The sequence below is a fragment of the Erpetoichthys calabaricus genome, chromosome 15 (assembly GCF_900747795.2).
Source record: "Erpetoichthys calabaricus chromosome 15, fErpCal1.3, whole genome shotgun sequence".
Classification (NCBI taxonomy): Eukaryota; Metazoa; Chordata; class Cladistia; order Polypteriformes; family Polypteridae; genus Erpetoichthys; species Erpetoichthys calabaricus.
Genome location: NC_041408.2, coordinates 64,635,984 through 64,655,632, shown reverse-complemented (window position 1 = coordinate 64,655,632; position 19,649 = coordinate 64,635,984). Strand labels below are relative to the sequence as shown.

The 19,649-nt window shown below is 39.7% G+C and overlaps 1 protein-coding gene across 1 annotated transcript in view; it reads right to left on the bottom strand.

Annotated features, from left to right (window-relative positions):
• Positions 1-19,649, bottom strand: part of prkn (parkin RBR E3 ubiquitin protein ligase) — a 1,136,346-nt gene that overhangs the window by 394,383 nt on the left and 722,314 nt on the right. Inside the window, exon 7 of the mRNA XM_028821112.2 lies at positions 276-412. Coding sequence (XP_028676945.1) covers positions 276-412 — 137 coding nt within the window. The remainder of the gene's footprint in view (positions 1-275; positions 413-19,649) is intronic.

Sequence of the window (19,649 nt, the reverse complement as noted above, 5' to 3'; positions counted from 1 at the left end):
CATTTTTACAAATCTTTAAAGAACAGACTAAAAGGAAAAAATTGAGCAAATGACAAAGGCAAAAGTAAGCACCATGAGAGAAAAAATGCTAAATATAAAGAAAAAGAAGCCCACTCTTGATTTTTGCTGCTATTCATAACACTTTAGCCTATTCACTCTGTGCTGGCATTATGGCTTCTCAGCAGGTAGACATGTCGTCTGTCTCAATTGTAAATGATGCCTTACCTTACTTAAATGAAGAAAAATAGCCATATTAGTGAGTGGAACAGACTTACCAGCACATGGCAAAGAATAGCCAATCTGAGGATCATACACAAACTGACGATCATTCAGCTTTGTCACGCAGTACACATGGAAGCAGTCGAGGCAAATGACATGTTGGTCAGAGCACTGGAACACCAACACGGGGCTCCTGGGGAAGCACAAAATACAATCTTCAGCCACTCTTATTTCTGTTTTAATCTTTGCTCAATCTTACAGTACAGTTTGTTTCCTGAATTTTAAGGATATTTCATTGAAAACTGAACTAAAAATAACACCTCATAAACTTAATGGTACAATATTATATGATTTAGGATTGTTGTGACTTAAGAAGAAGAATAGAAATAAGACTTATAATCTTTTGTTAACTTCTAAGGCCTAATTTCATGCTACAGCACTAATTTTCTCTACTTTTTAAATATGCTCTGAAATTAGCATTTAGCATCATCTTAATGTGTAGAAGATGAAACAGCATATACTTTATTCTGACTCAATGCCATTCAGGTTACTCTCAAATCTGAGACACAGTGAATAATAAACAAATAAGGAAGAATGATTGGTTATTATAGTTGTTTGATTTCAAAAAAGATAAAACTTGATGAAGTTACATGTGACACACTCATATGCTTATTAAGACAATTTAAATTTAAAAATTAACATAAATGTCAGCTAACGAAACGGCTAATGGGTTTTCTTCACAAAGCATATTAAAGAAATGTGTTTTAACTTCTGTGGGGAGACGTCTGCCATCTATTTTCCCATAATTAGTTATTATACTGGACAACAAACTCAGAAGTTTTTCAAATCGCTTTGGTTATTATGAAAGACAGCTTCAAGATGAAAACAAATATAATTTTAGATTGACTGTGTCACATTGGAATTTGGAGAAACATGAAATTAACATTTATGGAATATATTGGGTTTAATTGCTTTATGGGGCCGACACCCTGAATTAGTTCAATTGAGCTAAAAACACTTCTTGCTGTTGATTTTCATTTGTACTCAGCATCTGAGCTTCTCGTTTCAGTGCCCAACACGACTCGATCAACCTTGATGGAGTCCACTTGCACTCTAACACCACTTTCCATCATTGTAATGTCCTGATGAAACCTTTTGCCATGTTTGTCACCGGCTGCTCCATGATTAGCTGGGAAGAAGTCCGAGTGCAAATGCAGAAAATCATTTTTAGCGACATGTTGGCACTTCATGGTTTAGCATGTTGTCAGCCAACTGGATGCAGTTTGGTGCTTTGCACTTGCCACGAAAATTCTCAACAACATCCCTGAATTTCTTTCATGCGATTTCTTCCCACCCCACTACTAGATATTTGAATCATGTCTCATTGAGGAGGTTTCTGATTTGTGGAACAAAAATGGCATCAGTTATTTGTGGAAACAACTGTCTCAAATATGAAAATCCTTCACCTCTCTTGTTCATTGTTTTCACAAAATATTTCATCAGTTCACGTTTTATATGAAAAGAAGGCAAAAACATCTTTGCTGGGTTGAGAAGTGGTTTATACGCCATCCTATTCAGCCTTGGAATCAAATGCTTACGGAGACGCCGGTTGTTTTTCATGTAAAGAGACTCGCAAATTAAACAGCAGCACTTGGCATATCTGAGCTGCATTCCTAGTAGCAGTGCCACTATTTGTAGATCAGGAGACATGTCCCAGTTGTAGTTTTTGTATTGCAGATGTAAAGTTTTATTATGACAGGAACTCACAAAAAAAAAAAAAAAAAAAGGTGACCGCAGTAAAACGGGAGGAACATTTAAAAGCGATATTTTAACCAGTTGGCCATAATCCATAAGATGCACACTGAAGTGTTCAGGATGCAAAATCTTAATACTTCACCTTCTATTTTTTCATATATTAATTTGTGCAAAGTCCATTGTTGTATTTTGTGACTATACAGTATAGAAGTTGAAAACCAAATTGTTTTGGAAAGGGGTTTTAACATTTTTATTTGAAGTACAGTGCATTTTAAAAGCTGGAAATAAAAAATGGTTCAAGCTCCAAATGGTTTCTTCATTCTTTCTTAGGAAGATTCATGCATCCTGAATCAAAAATACTACATGTACACACCCCATAATGATATAAAAAACATTGTTATAGGAAAGATGGCAATGACCTACCCAATATAAATGCATAAAATATTATGGACCACCGTGTTACTAATTTCACCGCTGCTCTATGCCTAAATGCTGCACTAACCCTTCCTAACCAATGTGTCTACTTTGTTCTTTTAAAAGCTATTCTAGGCCGTACTCTTTTTAATTCTGAGCTATGTAAACTCTCAAGATGCCCAATACTCTGGAAATGTGATTCAGAGTCCTTCAGGGAGGTACTAAACAGCAGACAAATCCATTCATAAATTCCTTTTTTGATTTGCAGAGTGCATGATGTTTCTAATATTCTTATTATTACAACTGAAAACCCAGGGCTATTCATTTGAATGGCTGCTTAAAGCTTGCTGCACTAAGCTAACTGATAGCTTTTATAATTAATCCTTGATGGAAAAGCATTAACAAAATTATAAAATGCAAATCTGTCTCTTGGGAAGTATGGATGGAGAATGAGCAATAAGTTTCTTTTCCATGCCATAGGTGGCATCCAGTCCATGGAGCTCGTTGCTGTTAGTACCATATGAAGCCATGTTCTGCATACGCCTACTAGATGTATACTCTACACTTGAAGTCGTACTCAACACTTCAACTTGCATTTCCAGCGCTGAGATTACATCCTAGACTTTATTTTAGAGGCATACATTTACTAGTCCTAGAAAATATGGAATACAGGATATGACTGAAAAATACAAGGCCAGTCAGTCAGGGATCAATATACTAAGTATAACAAACAAGCTTCTCTAAATTGAAGTCACATAACGCAAGGCCAACGTCTGATCTTGTTTTTCTGTCAGAGAAAATCACAAGATGAGATCAGCTGCTCTTAATAAATCTGAAGTCAAAGAAGAACCATCTGCACATGCACATCCTTTTACAGTGTATTTAAAAAGTATTTACCACTCTGGTATATTTTACATTTTGTTATTATACAATGCTGAATAAACGTTGATTTAATTGGGTGACTTTGACATTGAGCAACAGAAAAAAAAAGACTTGTTCATGTCAAAGTGACAACAAATCTCTGGGCAAAGAAGCCTACATTAATTACTAAATGAAATAATTACAAAATGGTTTTAACCCTTAAACCTCCACATACTTGGGGGGTTAATGCACCCCCGGACACCAAATACATTTTTGCTGCACTTTTTTAGGAAACGTCACAATTCACCAAGAAAAAGTGAAATTTTAATGGAACAAATTTTTTTCATGAAAAGAGCATCACAATTACTGCAACACTGATCATTTTACAAACTGCTAATGAACTGTAAAAACTATCCATATTACTAACCGAGAATGAGAAACCGGATATGGACGCAGGGACCTGCCCGTGGACACAGGAGACATAGTGCGCAGGCGCCACACAAAGCACCCCTCCCCAGAGTGAAACGGGAGAAACAACGAACGTGCGCAGGCGCCACACAAAGCCCCCCCCCGCCCCATAGCGAAACGGGAGAGACTACGAACCGTCTGACATGCCGCAAACCAGGCAGGCACGACACAGCTCAACTAACGCGCGATCCACCGAGAACAAAGGAGTTACGGCTCAAAAACGAAAGAGCTCCACTAACATAAATAAAAAATGAGGCCACACGCCCATAGGCAACGACAAACGGGACAGACTATGGTGTCCACAAAGGTTCACAAATCAAACCCGAGATAGTACGGAAAGCGAATGAGCTCCACTAACATAAGACATGAGGCAAGGTGCCCATAGGCAACGACAAACGGGACAGACTACAGTGTCCACAAAGGTTCACAAATCAAGCCCAAGATGGTACGGAAAGCGAATTGTAGTAAACAGTGCAATCCACCGAGAACGCAGGAATGACGGCTCAAATATGACACAGCTTAACTAACGCGCGATCCACCGAGAACGAAGAAGTTATGGCTTAAAAACGAAACAGCTCCACTAACGTAAATAAGAAATGAGGCAACGCGCTCATAGGCAACGACACCGCCACACAAAAAAGAGGAATCAGCCCCCCGCACCAGAGTAAAACGGGACAGACTACGGAGTCCACAAAGGGTCACACATCAAGCCCGAGATATTACGGCAAGCGAATTGTGGTACAGAAAACGGCAGATACTACTAAAGGAGCATTCGCCTACAACGCGCATCTGAAATAAACGTACACACTACACAGCATAATCCACGCACTTCTAAAAAACCGCAGGCAAACACCCGACATCATACATAAACAACAAAACACCGGACTACACTACATATTTGAATCACATTACAGTAATACAATATTAACAGTACAACCACAGATAACACAGGCGCAACACCTGATGGGTAATAAGAATAAACGAACGCTCCGTATTAAACATACGTCATCTGAACAGGTACAAACCTTACAGCATAGGTGAATCTCATTACAGTGATGCACTATTAACAGTACAACCACAGAAAACGCTCCGTATTAACAGTAAGTGCGATCATCCATATTACTTACCCATATTACTAACGATAAAGAACAGACAAGTAATGAATTCACGATCACGGGTGCAAAACGATACGGCTCGAGTAACGGAACTACAAAGACGAGCCCGCATTGAAAAAAACAATAAACGTAGGCGTCTACAACGCGTGTCTGAAACCGCGGAAGCAAAACTGTCTCGGCTCCAAAACCGAAAAGCTCAACTGACACAGCTACAGAAATGGACAGAAATTACAACTAATCTTATGCCATGGCAAAGAGTGGAACATCGTCCTGATTTAGTTGCAAGAGTCTTTAGACTTAAACTAAATAACCTGCTAGAAGATATCAAGAATAGATTTGTATTTGGAACTGTTAAAGCAATTATCCACGTTATCGAGTTTCAGAAGAGAGGTTTGCCGCACGCCCATATATTATTAATACTTGATGATGATTCCAAAATCCGCACAGAATATGACATCGATAAAATAGTAAAAGCTGAAATTCCAAACCGTGACACTTCTCCACGTCTCTTTCAAATTGTTATCAGACAGTACGAAAGGCAAAGGCGCCTACACAGCATGGTAAAACCCGACATAATACGGAAGGCACAGGCGTCGCCGCCATATTGTGAGTGGCACTGCTGGGTAGTGAACGCGCAGGCGTCACCACCATATTGTGCGTTGCACTACTGCGGACTGAAGTTAGGAATAATGTGCTGCTTGGGATCGTACAAAACGCCGAACGCGACCCACCATCTGAAACTGCGGAGGCAAAGCAGGCACGGGTTCAAACCGAACGAACTCGACTGACTGATATACGCCTACAATGCGCGTCTCAAACCGCAGAAGCAGGGCAAGCACGGGTTCAAAACAACGCAAGCTCCTACAACGCGCGTCTGAAACAACGGCTGCCCAGCAGGCACGAGTTCAAAACACCGGGGGTAGGCGAGCGAAGCGAGCAGGGGGCGGAGCCCCCTTGTAAAACACTACTGCAACTATCAATTATTATATGTACAAGGTGCAACTGATGTCATTGAAGAAATTCAGTAAATCACCGAGCCAACTGCGCTTGAATGGCTGCATGCAAGCACACAGAGGCCAATGCTGATGCTCGCAGGCTGGTTTAGTGTAGCGGCTGAATCCCAGAGAGAGTCATGCTGATTCACTAGGGGGCGCCAGTGGTCATGAGCAGGCTGCTCAACGAATGTACGGCACTGACTGATCAGCTCCGGCGTGCTGGCAAATTGCACTTGCAACCGATTATAAGCGGTTGCAGCGTTCAACGAATGTACATCGCCGAATATACTTGGCTCCAGGGTGTTGGCAAATTGCATTGGGAACCGACTATAGCTGGTTGTGGCGGTTTAAGAGTTAAAAGACATCTTATTGGTTCAATGGAGATCACCTGTCTGTAGTCCAGCAGTTTTAAATGTAGTATAAGTGATTGTTTATGGGGAAGATTCACCTTTTAGTGAGTCACTATCATGGCATAGCCTGCACAATGAAGTCAAAAAGCAACTCTGTGGAACGGCAATTGAAAACTTCAAGTCAGGGGATGGAGACAAGAAAATATCCAACAACAACATTTATTTATATAGCACAAAAGTGTCTTACAAAAGAAAACAAGAACAACAAGTCACTGAATATATCTTGGGAGTCCAGTTAAATTAGTCATGAAGAAATGGAAAGAGAATGGCACAGTTGTAAATGTGTCTAGAGCAGGCCGTCCGCATAAACTGATTGGTTGTGTAAGAAGAAGACAAGTGAGGAAGGTCACCAAAAGACCGATGAGAATTCTGAATGGAGTCACAAGCCACAGTATATTGGATTAGAGATTCTATGCAGAGAACAACTGTTGTCCGGGTGCTTCACAAGTCACAGCTTTATGGAAGAATGACAAAGAGAAAGTCGCTGTTAAAATAAAAAAAAAAAAACTAATAACATCTTGGCTAGAGTTTGAAAAAATGCACTCTTTAAAGTCAATTAGAAAAATGTTCTATAGTCTGTTGAGACCAAAATTGGGCTTTTGGCCAACAAAGTAAATGTTATGTTTGGTGCACCATTCCCACCATCAAGCATGATAGTAGCAGCTGTCAAACACACACCCTTAGGGGACCACCAAAGGGTCCAACATGGGGCATAAAAGACACCAGGAAAAGGGTTGGTAATGAGCATTAATGCCTTTTCTCTTTCCTCTTTCAGAACCACAGAAGACTAAGTCAAAATTCGTCACTTCCCTTCCTTTGCAGATGACCTCACTTCCGTCCCGTCCTGATGACATCACTTCCTGACCATACCGACGCCATCTTTTCATTTTCTGCCATTTTCTATAAAGCTGACCTGTTTGCCATATTCACTTGTCTTTGTTATTTCACAGAAAGACCGGTATCAGTCATTATTTATGACTTAATGACAATATATGGGGCAAATCCCCAGATCTTTGTTTTAAGTTGTCTCAATTACTTCAAACAGCATAATGCTGTGGGGATGCTTCTCTGCAGCAGGCTCTGGAACGCTTGTGAGGGAACAGGGTCAAATATATGCAAAATACAGGGAAAGTATGGAGGGATACCTGATGTAGCCTGCAGAAAAACTGCACATTGGGAGAAGATTTATTTTCCAGCAAGACAATGACCCAAGGATAAAGCCAAAGCTGCTCAGGAATGGATTAAAACAACAATTTTAATTTCCTGGAGTGGCTGAGTCAGAGTCCAGACCCCAATCCAACCGAGAATTTGTGGCTGGACTTGACAAAGGCAAATCAATTACGATTCTCCATGCAACCTGACAGAGCTTGAGCAATTTTGCAAAGAAGAATGGAGAAAACTTGTAGTGTCCAGATGTACAAAGATGATAGAGAAAGAGACTCTGTGCAAACAGACTTAAGGCTGTCATGGCTACCAAATGTGCATCTATTAAACATTCACCAGAAAGGCTCTCAAACCTGCTTAACCAATTCAGGATCACGGGTGGTGAACATACTGGCAGCATGGAGCAGAAAACAGTTCTGGACAGGGCATCCATCCATTGCAGAACTCATTCAAGCAAACATATATATATTCACACTCACACAGAGTCCACTTTCAAATGTCAGTTCACCTAACACGCACATCTTAGAAGACATGGGAGGAAAATCAAAGCACCTCGTATAAAACCCATATTCACACAGGACAGACATGAAAAATCAACAAATGGATAAAGATGAGGTGTAGTATTCAAACCAAGAAAGCTGAACTTGTTAGACAGCGACCCTTAACACTCCTCTTGGTGTTGCATCATTAAAAGCATCATAAACTACAACGGTCCCAGTGAAACATAATGATGGATTCACATAGTACAGAAGCTGTACAGCAGACTGACTCTGTTTATGCTTGCAATGCACATTTTAAAAAAGAAAAAAAATATATATATCTATTATATAAAAAAAATTTGGGGTCGAGACGTGATCATCTCGGAGAGACACTTTGATGTCACGCGAGACTAGACATTACAACCTTAGGAAGCAAGATCCGTGAGACGGTGACTTTTGCATATCATGCCCAACTTACAAACAATTTAAAACAAGTTCACGGACATCTAACCTCGCAGTTGTTGCAATGCTTACGGCAGACACACTTCATGTGCTCCCAGCTCTTAAAAATGTTATACATTCTAGCTGGCACGTGAACGACTAAGCGAAGAAGAAAGAGCAGCATGTCGAAAAGAGACACGAAAGTGTTGGGGAGAAAAGAAGGCAAATAAGGATGCACAAGAGAACAATAATAATCTATGTGCAAATTCAGAAAATAAGGAAAGTAATAATCAGCCCAGACCAAGAGGAATTGAAAAGCTCGAAGGTCAAATCTGGGTCAGAAATAAAAGACTTCATAATGATGTTCAAAAGCATTGACACGATACACATGCAGAGCAGGCTACAGAATGTGAAAGCAGTGGAAATCGAAAGGCTCAAAAAAAATGTTGGTGCGATACACATGCAGAGCAAGTTAAAGAATATGAAAGTAGGAAAATTCGAAAGTATCAAAAAAAAAGATAATAAAGATTGCATTAGCACAAACAAATGGAAATTATTACTCGGTGAAATAATGAAACAGCAAAAAGAGATTGAATATATGGACATAGGTGCTATGTCAGAAGTATGTAGATATTGTAAGGCTTTAAAGCAGCAGCTGGCTTAAAGGACAGCTGCTGTACAGGCTTTTAAATGATCGACGCGCAGCACAACATGCAGATCATGCACAAGCAGCCCCAGGGGAATAACTCATTCACTAAAATAACAATCTCTTTAAATTGTATACCCAGTTATCCGGGAGTTGGGGAGCAACAACAACAACAACAACATTTATTTATATAGCACATTTTCATACAAAAAGTAGCTCAAAGTGCTTTACATAATGAAGAAAAGAAGAATAAAAGACAAATAAGAAATTAAAATAAGACAACCTTAGTTAACATAAAAAGGAGTAAGGTCCGATGGCCAGGGTGGACAGAAAAAACAAAAAAAAAACTCCAGAAGGCTGGAGAAAAAAATAAAATCTGTAGGGGTTCCAGGCCACGAGACCGCCCAGTCCCCTTTGGGCATTCTACCTAACATAAATGAAATAGTCCTCTTTGTAGTTAGGGTTCTCACGGAGTCACTTTATGCTGATGGTTATACAGACTTCTGGCTTTTAATCCATCCATCATTGTTGGAACATCATGGTGCTTTGGGTAGATGGTGGTGGCACAAGCCACCACCAATAGGACACCGGAAAAGGAAACAGAAGAGAGAGTAGGGGTTAGTACAAATTTTGAATGAATAGTTATTATAATGAATTGGATATACAGAGTGTCAGGATTAAATTACAGTGAAGTTATGAGAAGGCCATGTTAAAGTAATGTGTTTTCAGTAGTTTTTTAAAGTGCTCCACTGTATTAGCCTGGCGAATTCCTACTGGCAGGCTATTCCAGATTTTAGGTGCATAACAGCAGAAGGCCGCCTCACCACTTCTTTTAAGTTTTGATCTTGGAATTCTAAGGAGACACTCAGTTGAGGATCTGAGGTTGCGATTTGGAATATAAGGTGTCAGACATTCCGATATATAAGACGGGGCGAGATTATTTAAAGCTTTATAAACCATAAGCAGAATTTTAAAGTCAATTCTGAATGACACAGGTAACCAGTGTAGTGACATCAAAACTGGAGAAATGTGTTCGGATTTTCTTTTCCTGGTAAGGATTCTAGCAGCTGCATTCTGCACTAACTGCAAACGATTGATGTCTTTTTTGGGTAGTCCTGAGAGGAGTGCATTACAGTAATCTAGCCGACTAAAGACAAACGCATGAACTAATTTCTCTGCATCTTTCGATGATATAAGAGGTCTAACTTTTGCTATGTTCCTTAGGTGAAAAAATGCTGTCCTAGTGATTTTATTAATATGCGATTTAAAATTCAGATTACAATCAACGGTTACCCCTAAGCTTTTTACCTCCGATTTGACTTTTAATCCTAATGCATCCAGTTTATTTCTAATAGCCTCATTGTATCCATTATTGCCAATCACTAAGATTTCGGTTTTTTCTTTATTTAATTTGAGAAAGTTACTATTCATCCATTCTGAGATACAGGTTAGACATTGTGTTAGCGAATCAAGAGATTTGGGGTCATCAGGTGCTATTGATAAATACAGCTGTGTGTCATCAGCATAGCTGTGGTAGCTCACGTTATGTCCCGAGATAATCTGACCTAATGGAAGCATGTAGATTGAGAAGAGCAGCGGACCCAGGATAGAGCCTTGTGGAACACCATATAGAATATCATGTGTCTTTGAGTTATAATTACCACAACTAACAAAGAATTTTCTCCCTGCCAGGTAGGATTCAAACCAGTTTAAGACACTGCCAGAGAGGCCCACCCATTGACTAAGGCGAAGCAAAGCAAGCAGGGGGTGGAGCTCCCTAGTATATATACAGTAGGGAATCCATTCCCGGACATTTTTCATTCCCGGGAAAATGGGAACGGCCAAGCTCTCATATATAGCATGTAAAAGTGTAAAAATCGATCAAGAAATAACAGAGTTATAGCTGAAAATAATTAAGATGGCGCCATTGCTGCAGCTTGCACTTCATCAGACAACAGCTTTGAACAGCAACTTGAAATTGCAATGCGTCAGTCTGTTGCATCCGCATTATCTGTGCCAAGAAACTTGCCATCACAGAATGATGACAAGAAACTGGATGCATCAGTAAAAGCTGAAATGGCGGTGTTTCAGAGCAATGGCAAGCGCAAGCGTTGTTTAGAACAAGTGTATCAGTATCTGATGATTGTGCCGCCTACTTCAGTAGAGGCAGAGCGTGCTTTTTTAGCAGCTGGCGTACACTGCATGAAGGTGCGCTCTCGCCTGGACGACTGCACGCTGGACACGTTGTGCTTTCTACGCTCTTATTACTGCAACTAACTAGATACATGTACTTATATGACAGCATGAACTGCTTGTAGATAAGGATTAGTCTTTTATTGGTGTCAACATATTGCAGTAGTTATATTAAAAATAAGTGTCGGTCATTCCAAAACCGTTCACATATGAGATGCCCGTTCACTGTGTCATCCACAGGTGCCCGGGATTCCCGGGAATGAAATGCAGGATTCCCAAATTCCCGGGAATGGATTCCCTAATATACAGGGTGAGTCAAAAAACACATTTATTCACAAAACATACTTCATATGTGCAAGATGATTTACAGGAATGTCTCAACCTGTTCGCCATTATGTTGAACACACAAAAACCAACAAGCAACAGTACAGTCCATATTCGGTCCTCAGGTCATTGATATCATGCAGTTTCATGTTATACACACGCTCCTTCACCATACCTCATAACCAGAAATCACAGAGTGCTAAATCAGGGGAGTGTGGAGATCATGGCAATGGCCTGGAAAGGTGTGGTTGAGATAAAAATAATCCATTAGTGTTAACATAATTTTGACTCACCCTGTACAGAATATATATATATATATATATATATATATATATATATGCTAGTACTTTTAAGGTCTTTAACTACAAAAAATACACAGAACGGTAGAAGTTGAACATACTGGTCAGAATATGAACATTAACATTTAAAAATATTCTCACTGAGGGCTCCAAACAAGAACAGATGAGAGAAGCCCCTCTTTGTTCCACATCCCCATTTTCCTACTTACAGTAACGTCTTGTGAAGTCTAAGAGATGACGTGCCGTATTAGCATATCTGAGATCTCCCAGCACATGTTCTGTCAGATTTTATTATGGAGAAATTCAATGGATTAAAATGCTAATGTAATAATTAGGCAAGCAGGCAGTATACATTTGTCAAAGGCTGACGGCACCACCCCACATCTTATGCTGCTTTAATAATAGCGTAATTCTTCTTAAATACGCTTTATTGCAGTGTCAAGAAAAGATGAACACAGCAGGTAGCTGAAAAGATACAAAAAATTGCTTTCAAAAGACTAATTAATAACAGATACATACAACTAGATACAATAATGTAGTATTAAAAAGTTTTTTCTGTCTTTATTCATTGAATGGGAGGGAAATTAATATGACAATCTCTCCTCTACACTAATGTCCTAGAGACAAAAATGGCGAAAGCTTTTAAAACTGAAAGTATTTAGGCAAGAATCCTACAGGGGGAAGAAACAGCCAACTGGGTGCCTGTGGAGACATGACAAGTGTTATTGATGGGCTGAAATGGAGACTAAGAGCTCACTAACCACGTCTCCCTTTTTCCCCACATGGACTTGTTTGCTGACTCCACTAAACTAACATACCAGACTATGATAAAGTATACAGTCTGTGCAAGATCTACTTTTCCTTAAACACCAAAGGCATTTTTCTCACATCTGTTCTGTACGGAGAAGTGGAGGAGTATTATACTTATTAACAGTTTATTTTTATTTGTGAGTATTTTAACAAATAGTAGGCTTAAGTTGCCCACAAACAGGATACTAGGGTGTTGTACCGTGTTAGCCATTACGAATGTAGTGAGAAGTCAAGCAAAATGACACCTTTTACTGGCCAACTAAACGATTACACTATGCAAGCTTTCGAGGCAACTCAGGCCCCTTCTGTCTTACCTGAAAAAGAGAGCTGCCTCGAAAGCTTGCATAGTGTAATCTTTTTAGTTAGCCAGTAAAAGGTGTCATTTTGCTTGACTACTCACTACATCCGTAAACAGAATGTAAGCAAAAGGCCACACGTGAAGTGAGCTGGCATAACCTGGGAGCAGACTTCATAAAGTCACGTCAGTTAGCATTTAAAAGTCACACCAGAAAACAATGACTGCTGTGTGTGCAGACCTGAAAACTGTTGCTACAATCACAGAGCTGTTCATAAATTAGAAGAGTAATTATTTTTTAATTAGTTTATTCAACTCAGGATTCCATTACAATTACTACATTACGGATCAATAGGACATACAAGGCTATGTCTTACTCAGATCAGATACTCCTTCCTCTTCCTATCTAGGTAAAGAAAGGGAAATATTAAATCGTAGTGAGCAAGTAGAAAATTCCATTCTATCTTAACAACTGCAACATTTCTTAGAACAGTATATTGCAAAATCTTTAGATGATATAACAAGATAATTTATTTACAGGGTGATGTGAAGAACTACATGCTACTACTGAATGATTTTGCAATATGGTTCACTGCCAGATATGGAAAATACAAAAAAGAACACTTATTTTAAAAAAAAAAAAGTACAATAGCATCACTCTTACTGCTGCTATTAAACGCTAGAACAAAAGTGCTCTAGAGCACGAAAAAAAGGTTATAGATGTCATGAACTTGAGAGTACCTTAGAATCAGTTCTCAAAAGCTGTAGCAAGAACCTCCCATAAGAGGAAGGGTCCATCATCCTTTAATAACACAGGGAAAACAAAGAATCTTTATAAATAAAAATATATATTACAAATATGCTCATGCTCTGAAAACAAGGAAGCTTAGATAAGCACAAAAGGAATTGAAGGAGTTACTTGAAATAGGGTTTGTTTGATACACACAGAGCAAAAAAATCTCAAAATTCAGCAATCCACAAAAGCACAGAAATAAACAGAAGAACTCATCAACACCACTGCGTGCCTTCAGTGAATCACAAGGGACTACTTGTTTCCTCAGCTTTTATAGGGCTGAGGGTGGTCTCTTGATGAAGATGGACTGGTGGCCCCGCCTCTTGGGGAACCACCCATAAAATACAAGGAACAAAACAGAACATGCAGAGCCTCTTTTTTGACACTGTTCAAAAGAAAAAGACTCTTTCGTGTCAAAGTGAAAGCAGATCTCTGTAAAGAGGTCTAAATTAATTACCAAATGAACTAATTGAAAAATGGCTTTAGAAGACATATAATTATTTTACTAGGGATCACCTGTCTATAGTTCAGGTGTTTCAGATGACTGTAGTATAAATGCATGTACTTGTGGAAGGTCCAACTTTTGGCGAGTCAGTATGGTGACCTAATCTACACAACGGAAACAAAAGAACACTCTAAGCAACTCAGTGAAATGTTGATTGAAAACCTCAAGACAGGGGATGGAGACAACATAATTTCCAAGTCACTAAATATTCCCTGGAGTCCACTAAAATCAGTTTTGCGGAAATTGAAAGAGTATGGCACAGATATACTGTATATGTACCCAGAACAGTCCACCCACAAAACCTGGTGATCATGAAAGAAGAGAATGAGTGAGGGAGGCCAGCAAAATAACTGTGGTAACTCTGAAGGAGGCACAAGCTACAGAAGGTTGGACTGTGCATACACAAACTTGTGGCAGCTTTATGCGAGAGAGAGTGGTTGAGCAAAGAGAAAGTCACTGTTAAAAACACACACACACACGCACACACACACACACACACACACACACACACACACATTAAATCTTGGCTAGAGTTTGGCAGAGTAGAGTTTTTGGGAGACTCTGAAGTCAACGAGAAGAAAATTCTATATTCTGTTGAGACCAAAATCGAGCTTATGGCCATGAAACTAAATATCATGTTTGTTGTACTAAAAATGATCAAAACACACCATTCCCCGCATGAAGCAAGGTAGTAGCAGCAGTATGTTGTGGTGATATGATTGGGCAAACAAAGAATCTTTATAAATAAAAATATTTATTACAAAAATGCTCTGTAAAAAGGAAACTCAGATAAATACAAAATGCACAGTGTGAGCTGCTTAAAATTGACAATCCAGTAGCAAACAAGTCCCAATACAAAATCCGAAAGAATAGTCAAAAACAGAGCAAAAGGGTCACAAAATCCAGGAATCTTACAAAAGAACATTAAAAAAAAAGAACTCATCAAAACAATGAACCACAAGGGACTGCTTGTTACCCCAACTTCAATAGGGAACCACCCACAAAATACAAGGAACATAACAGAACAAGAATAGCCACATAGAAATTCAATAATACACACAACTAATAAAAAACACACAACAATAATATTCAACATCTCTCTATTGTAAAAAAAAATTCTGGAAAGGAAAAGCAGGGCGACGATACGTGATCTTCTCATAAGTTCTCGGAAGACCCTTAAAAGACCCGCGAGACGCAAACAATATCAAATAACAGTCGTATAAAGGTATGTAGCACACACAGATCCTGAGCTCTCAGCACATACAGTATAAAGCATATAAGGACAATGCATTCTAGATGAAACATCAACGAATAAGCAAAGAAGAAAGAGCAGCGCGGAGAAAAGAGACCCAAAAGCGTTGGAGAGAAAAAAAGGCAGATAAGAGATTATGAAAGCAGTGGAATTCGAAAAGCTCAAACAAACGATGGCACGATATACATGCAGAGAAAGGTAAAGAATATGAAAGCAGTAAAATTCGAAAGTATTGTAGCGTCCCAGCCAGGTTGAAGCCTTTTTTGTTTTAAGCGACTGTTAGGTCCGATTCAGGGAGGGCAGAGTACAGCACGGAAGACTGATAGCAGCGCGACAGCAGCAGAAAGTCAGCAACGGGACCTCCTTAGAATGAGTTCAACTAACAGTCTTTTAAATTGTATATCTGCTAAACCAAACCTGGGGGTGGGCGAGTGAAGCGAGCAGGGGGCAGAGCCCCCTAGTAAGTAATATTATTAATCTTAACAAATGAACTAAAACTTAGCAAAAAGACACAAAAAAAGGAATCTGAACACCACCCAGGGGAGGAGCCCTGTCTGAAATATAATCATGGAGCTCATTTGTAAGACAGAATAATAAACACTCTTTTTTAAAGCAGCTTGATTAATTATTACAATGCTTCACTTTATTATTTTACAAATATTTTTATATGAGTATTGTCTCCACTTCCAGAATGCAGGAGACAGAACTGGAGGTGGTAGAGTTAAAGATGTTAAGATTTGCATTAGGTGTGACGTGGATGGACAGGATTAGAAATGAGTACATTAAAGGATCGGCTCAGGTTGAACGGTTGGGAGACAAAGTCAGTGAGGCGAGATTGAGTTGGTTTGGACATGTGCAGAGGAGAGATGCTGGGTATATTGGGAGAAGGATGCTAAGGATAGAGCTGCCAGGGAAGAGGAAAAGTGGAAGGCCTAAGAGGAGTTTTATGGCTGTGGTGAGAGAAGACATGCTGGTGATGGGTGTAACAGAACAAGATATAGAGGACAGGAAGATATGGAAAAAGATGATCCACTGTGGTGACCCCTAACTGGAGCAGCCGAAAAAAGAAGAAGAAGAAGAAGATTGTCTCCACTTGAAGATTGGTTAGTGTCTCAGAGGTTGTGCTCAAGGGAAACACTGGAGGAAGAGAGGGGTTGAAACAAAACCTCTAACACGGCTTCCATTTATCCTTATGAAAAGAAAGTGGACAAATGACATCACTTCCATGACAGACACCATAACCCCCCCTCCTATCACACTCACCACTGTACTTTATCTGCCACCCAACCAAAAGTCTTTGTCCAATGATGGATCTACTTTGAAAGAGGACAGAGCTTCCCAACGGAAGGAACATATTTAATTTAAGATGATGGAGGAAGTCATTTCTTTTTTTTTTTTTTTTTACTTTTCAACTGGACATTAAACAGGGTGTCCCCCTGGAGTCCCAACTCTTTATCTTTGTTCCTTCTATTTCTTTACAGAATATAAACATTTTATATTACTGATTTTAACAGGGGCGGCACGGTGGCGCAGTGGGTAGCGCTGCTGCCTCGCAGGTGGGGGACCTGGGGACCTGGGTTCACTTCCCGGGTCCTCCCTGCGTGGAGTTTGCATGTTCTCCCCGTGTCTGCATGGGTTTCCTCTGGGCGCTCCGGTTTCCTCCCACAGTCCAAAGACATGCAGGTTAGGTGGATTGGCGATTCTAAATTGGCCCTAGTGTGTGCTTGGTGTGTGGGTGTGTTTGTGTGTGTCCTGCGGTGGGTTGGCACCCTGCCCAGGATTGGTTCCTGCCTTGTGCCCTGTGTTGGCTGGGATTGGCTCCAGCAGACCCCCGTGACCCTGTATTCGGATTCAGCGGGTTGGAAAATGGATGGATGGATGGATGATTTTAACAGTTGAAGATAATGAGTAAACACAGTAGGTGTTGAATGTTTGGCACAGAGGATTCCTACAGAAGCAATCCATAATAAAGCTTCCAACAAAATCTGTCATGGTGGCGATAGAGCACATATATCCTTTTTATCTACAGTCTGTGTTAATGCAGTCCATCAGATGCTACAGCAAACCTGGCCATGAAAGGAAAAAGGATTTTTCATCCACTGCTGCAGTAGCCCTAAAAAAATAGATGCTGTTCAAATTAGGCCAAAGACAGTGAGCAAGTCTCTCGTCTGTTAGGTCACTTGAAGGCTTGAGGTTTACTTTCTTATCTAATTGCACTTTTAAGCTTCAAGGTGTCTTGTACATCAGTTTTATTGTGGGGTTACTTTGCAGTTTATTTAGTTAGCGTTTGTGTTGATGTAGATAGATAGATAGATAGATAGATAGATAGATAGATAGATAGATAGATAGATAGATAGATAGATAGATAGATAGATAGATAGATAGATAGATAGATAGATAGATAGATAGATAGATAGATAGATAGATAGATAGATAGATAGATGTAATATCCTACATTAATATCTCTGTGAGACAATAAATAAAGTAAAACCATACTAAATAATACTGAACTAAGGAATGAATGTACAGTATATAAAATGTGATTGTTGTTAATGTTTTATTAAGTTTATAAGTTTCTATAAAACATTGCACATTTCCTCCACCTACATACAGGTGCTGGTCATACAATTAGAATATCATGACAAAGTTGATTTATTTCAGTAATTCCATTCAAAAAGTGAAACTTGTATATTAGATTCATTCATTACACACAGACTGATGTATTTCAAATGTTTATTTCTTTTAATGTTGATGATTATAACTGACAACTAATGAAAGTCCCAAATTCAGTATCTCGGAAAATTAGAATATCAATTAAGACCAATGCAAAAAAAGGATTTTTAGAAATGTTGGCCAACTGAAAGGTATGAACATGAAAAGTATGAGCATGTACAGCACTCAATATTTAGTTGGGGCTCCTTTGGCCTGGATTACTGCAGCAATGCGGAGTGGCATGGAGTCGATCAGTCTGTGGCACTGCTCAGGTGTTATGAGAGCCCATGTTGCTCTGATAGTGGCCTTCAGCTCTTCTGAATTGTTGGGTCTGGCATATTGCATCTTCCTCTTCACAATACCCCATAGATTTTCTATGGGGTTAAGGTCAGGCGAGTTTGCTGGCCAATCAAGAACAGGGATACCATGGTCCTTAAACCAGGTACTGGTAGCTTTGGCACTGTGTGCAGGTGCCAGGTCCTGTTGGAAAATGAAATCTGCATCTCCATAAAGTTCGTCAGCAGCAGGAAGTGCTCTAAAACTTCCTGGTAGACGGCTGCGTTGACCTTGGACCTCATAAAACGCAATGAACCAACACCAGCAGATGACATGGCACCCCAAACCATCACTGACTGTGGAAACATTACACTGGACCTCACGCAACATGGATTCTGTGCCTCTCCTCTCTTCCTCCAGACTCTGGGACCTTGATTTCCAAAGGAAATGCAAAATTTACTTTCATCAGAAAGCAGCAGTCCAGTCCTTTTTGTCTTTAGCCCAGGCAAGACGCTTCTGACGCTGTCTCTTGTTCAAGAGTGGCTTGACACAAGGAATGCGACAGCTGAAACCCATGTCTTGCATACGTCTGTGCGTGGTGGTTCTTGAAGCACTGACTCCAGCTGCAGTCCACTCTTTGTGAATCTCCTCCACATTTTTGAATGGGTTTTGTTTCACAATCCTCTCCAGGGTGCGGTTATCCCTATTGCTTGTACACTTTTTTCTACCACATCTTGTCCTTCCCTTCGCCTCTCTATTAATGTGCTTGGACACAGAGCTCTGTGAACAGCCAGCCTCTTTAGCAATGACCTTTTGTGTCTTGCCCTCCTTGTGCAAGGTGTCAATGGTCGTCTTTTGGACAACTGTCAAGTCAGCAGTCTTCCCCATGATTGTGTAGCCTACAGAAGTAGACCGAGAGACCATTTAAAGGCTTTTGCAGGTGTTTTGAGTTAATTAGCTGATTAGAGTGTGGCACCAGGTATCTTCAATATTGAACCTTTTCACAATATTCTAATTTTCCCAGATACTGAAGTTGGGACTTTCATTAGCTGTCAGTTATAATCATCAACATTAAAAGAAATAAACATTTGAAATACATCAGTCTGTGTGTAATGAATGAATCTAATATACAAGTTTCACTTTTTGAATGGAATTACTGAAATAAATCAATTTTGTCATGATATTCTAATTTTATGACCAGCACCTGTAGTTATTACAAATTA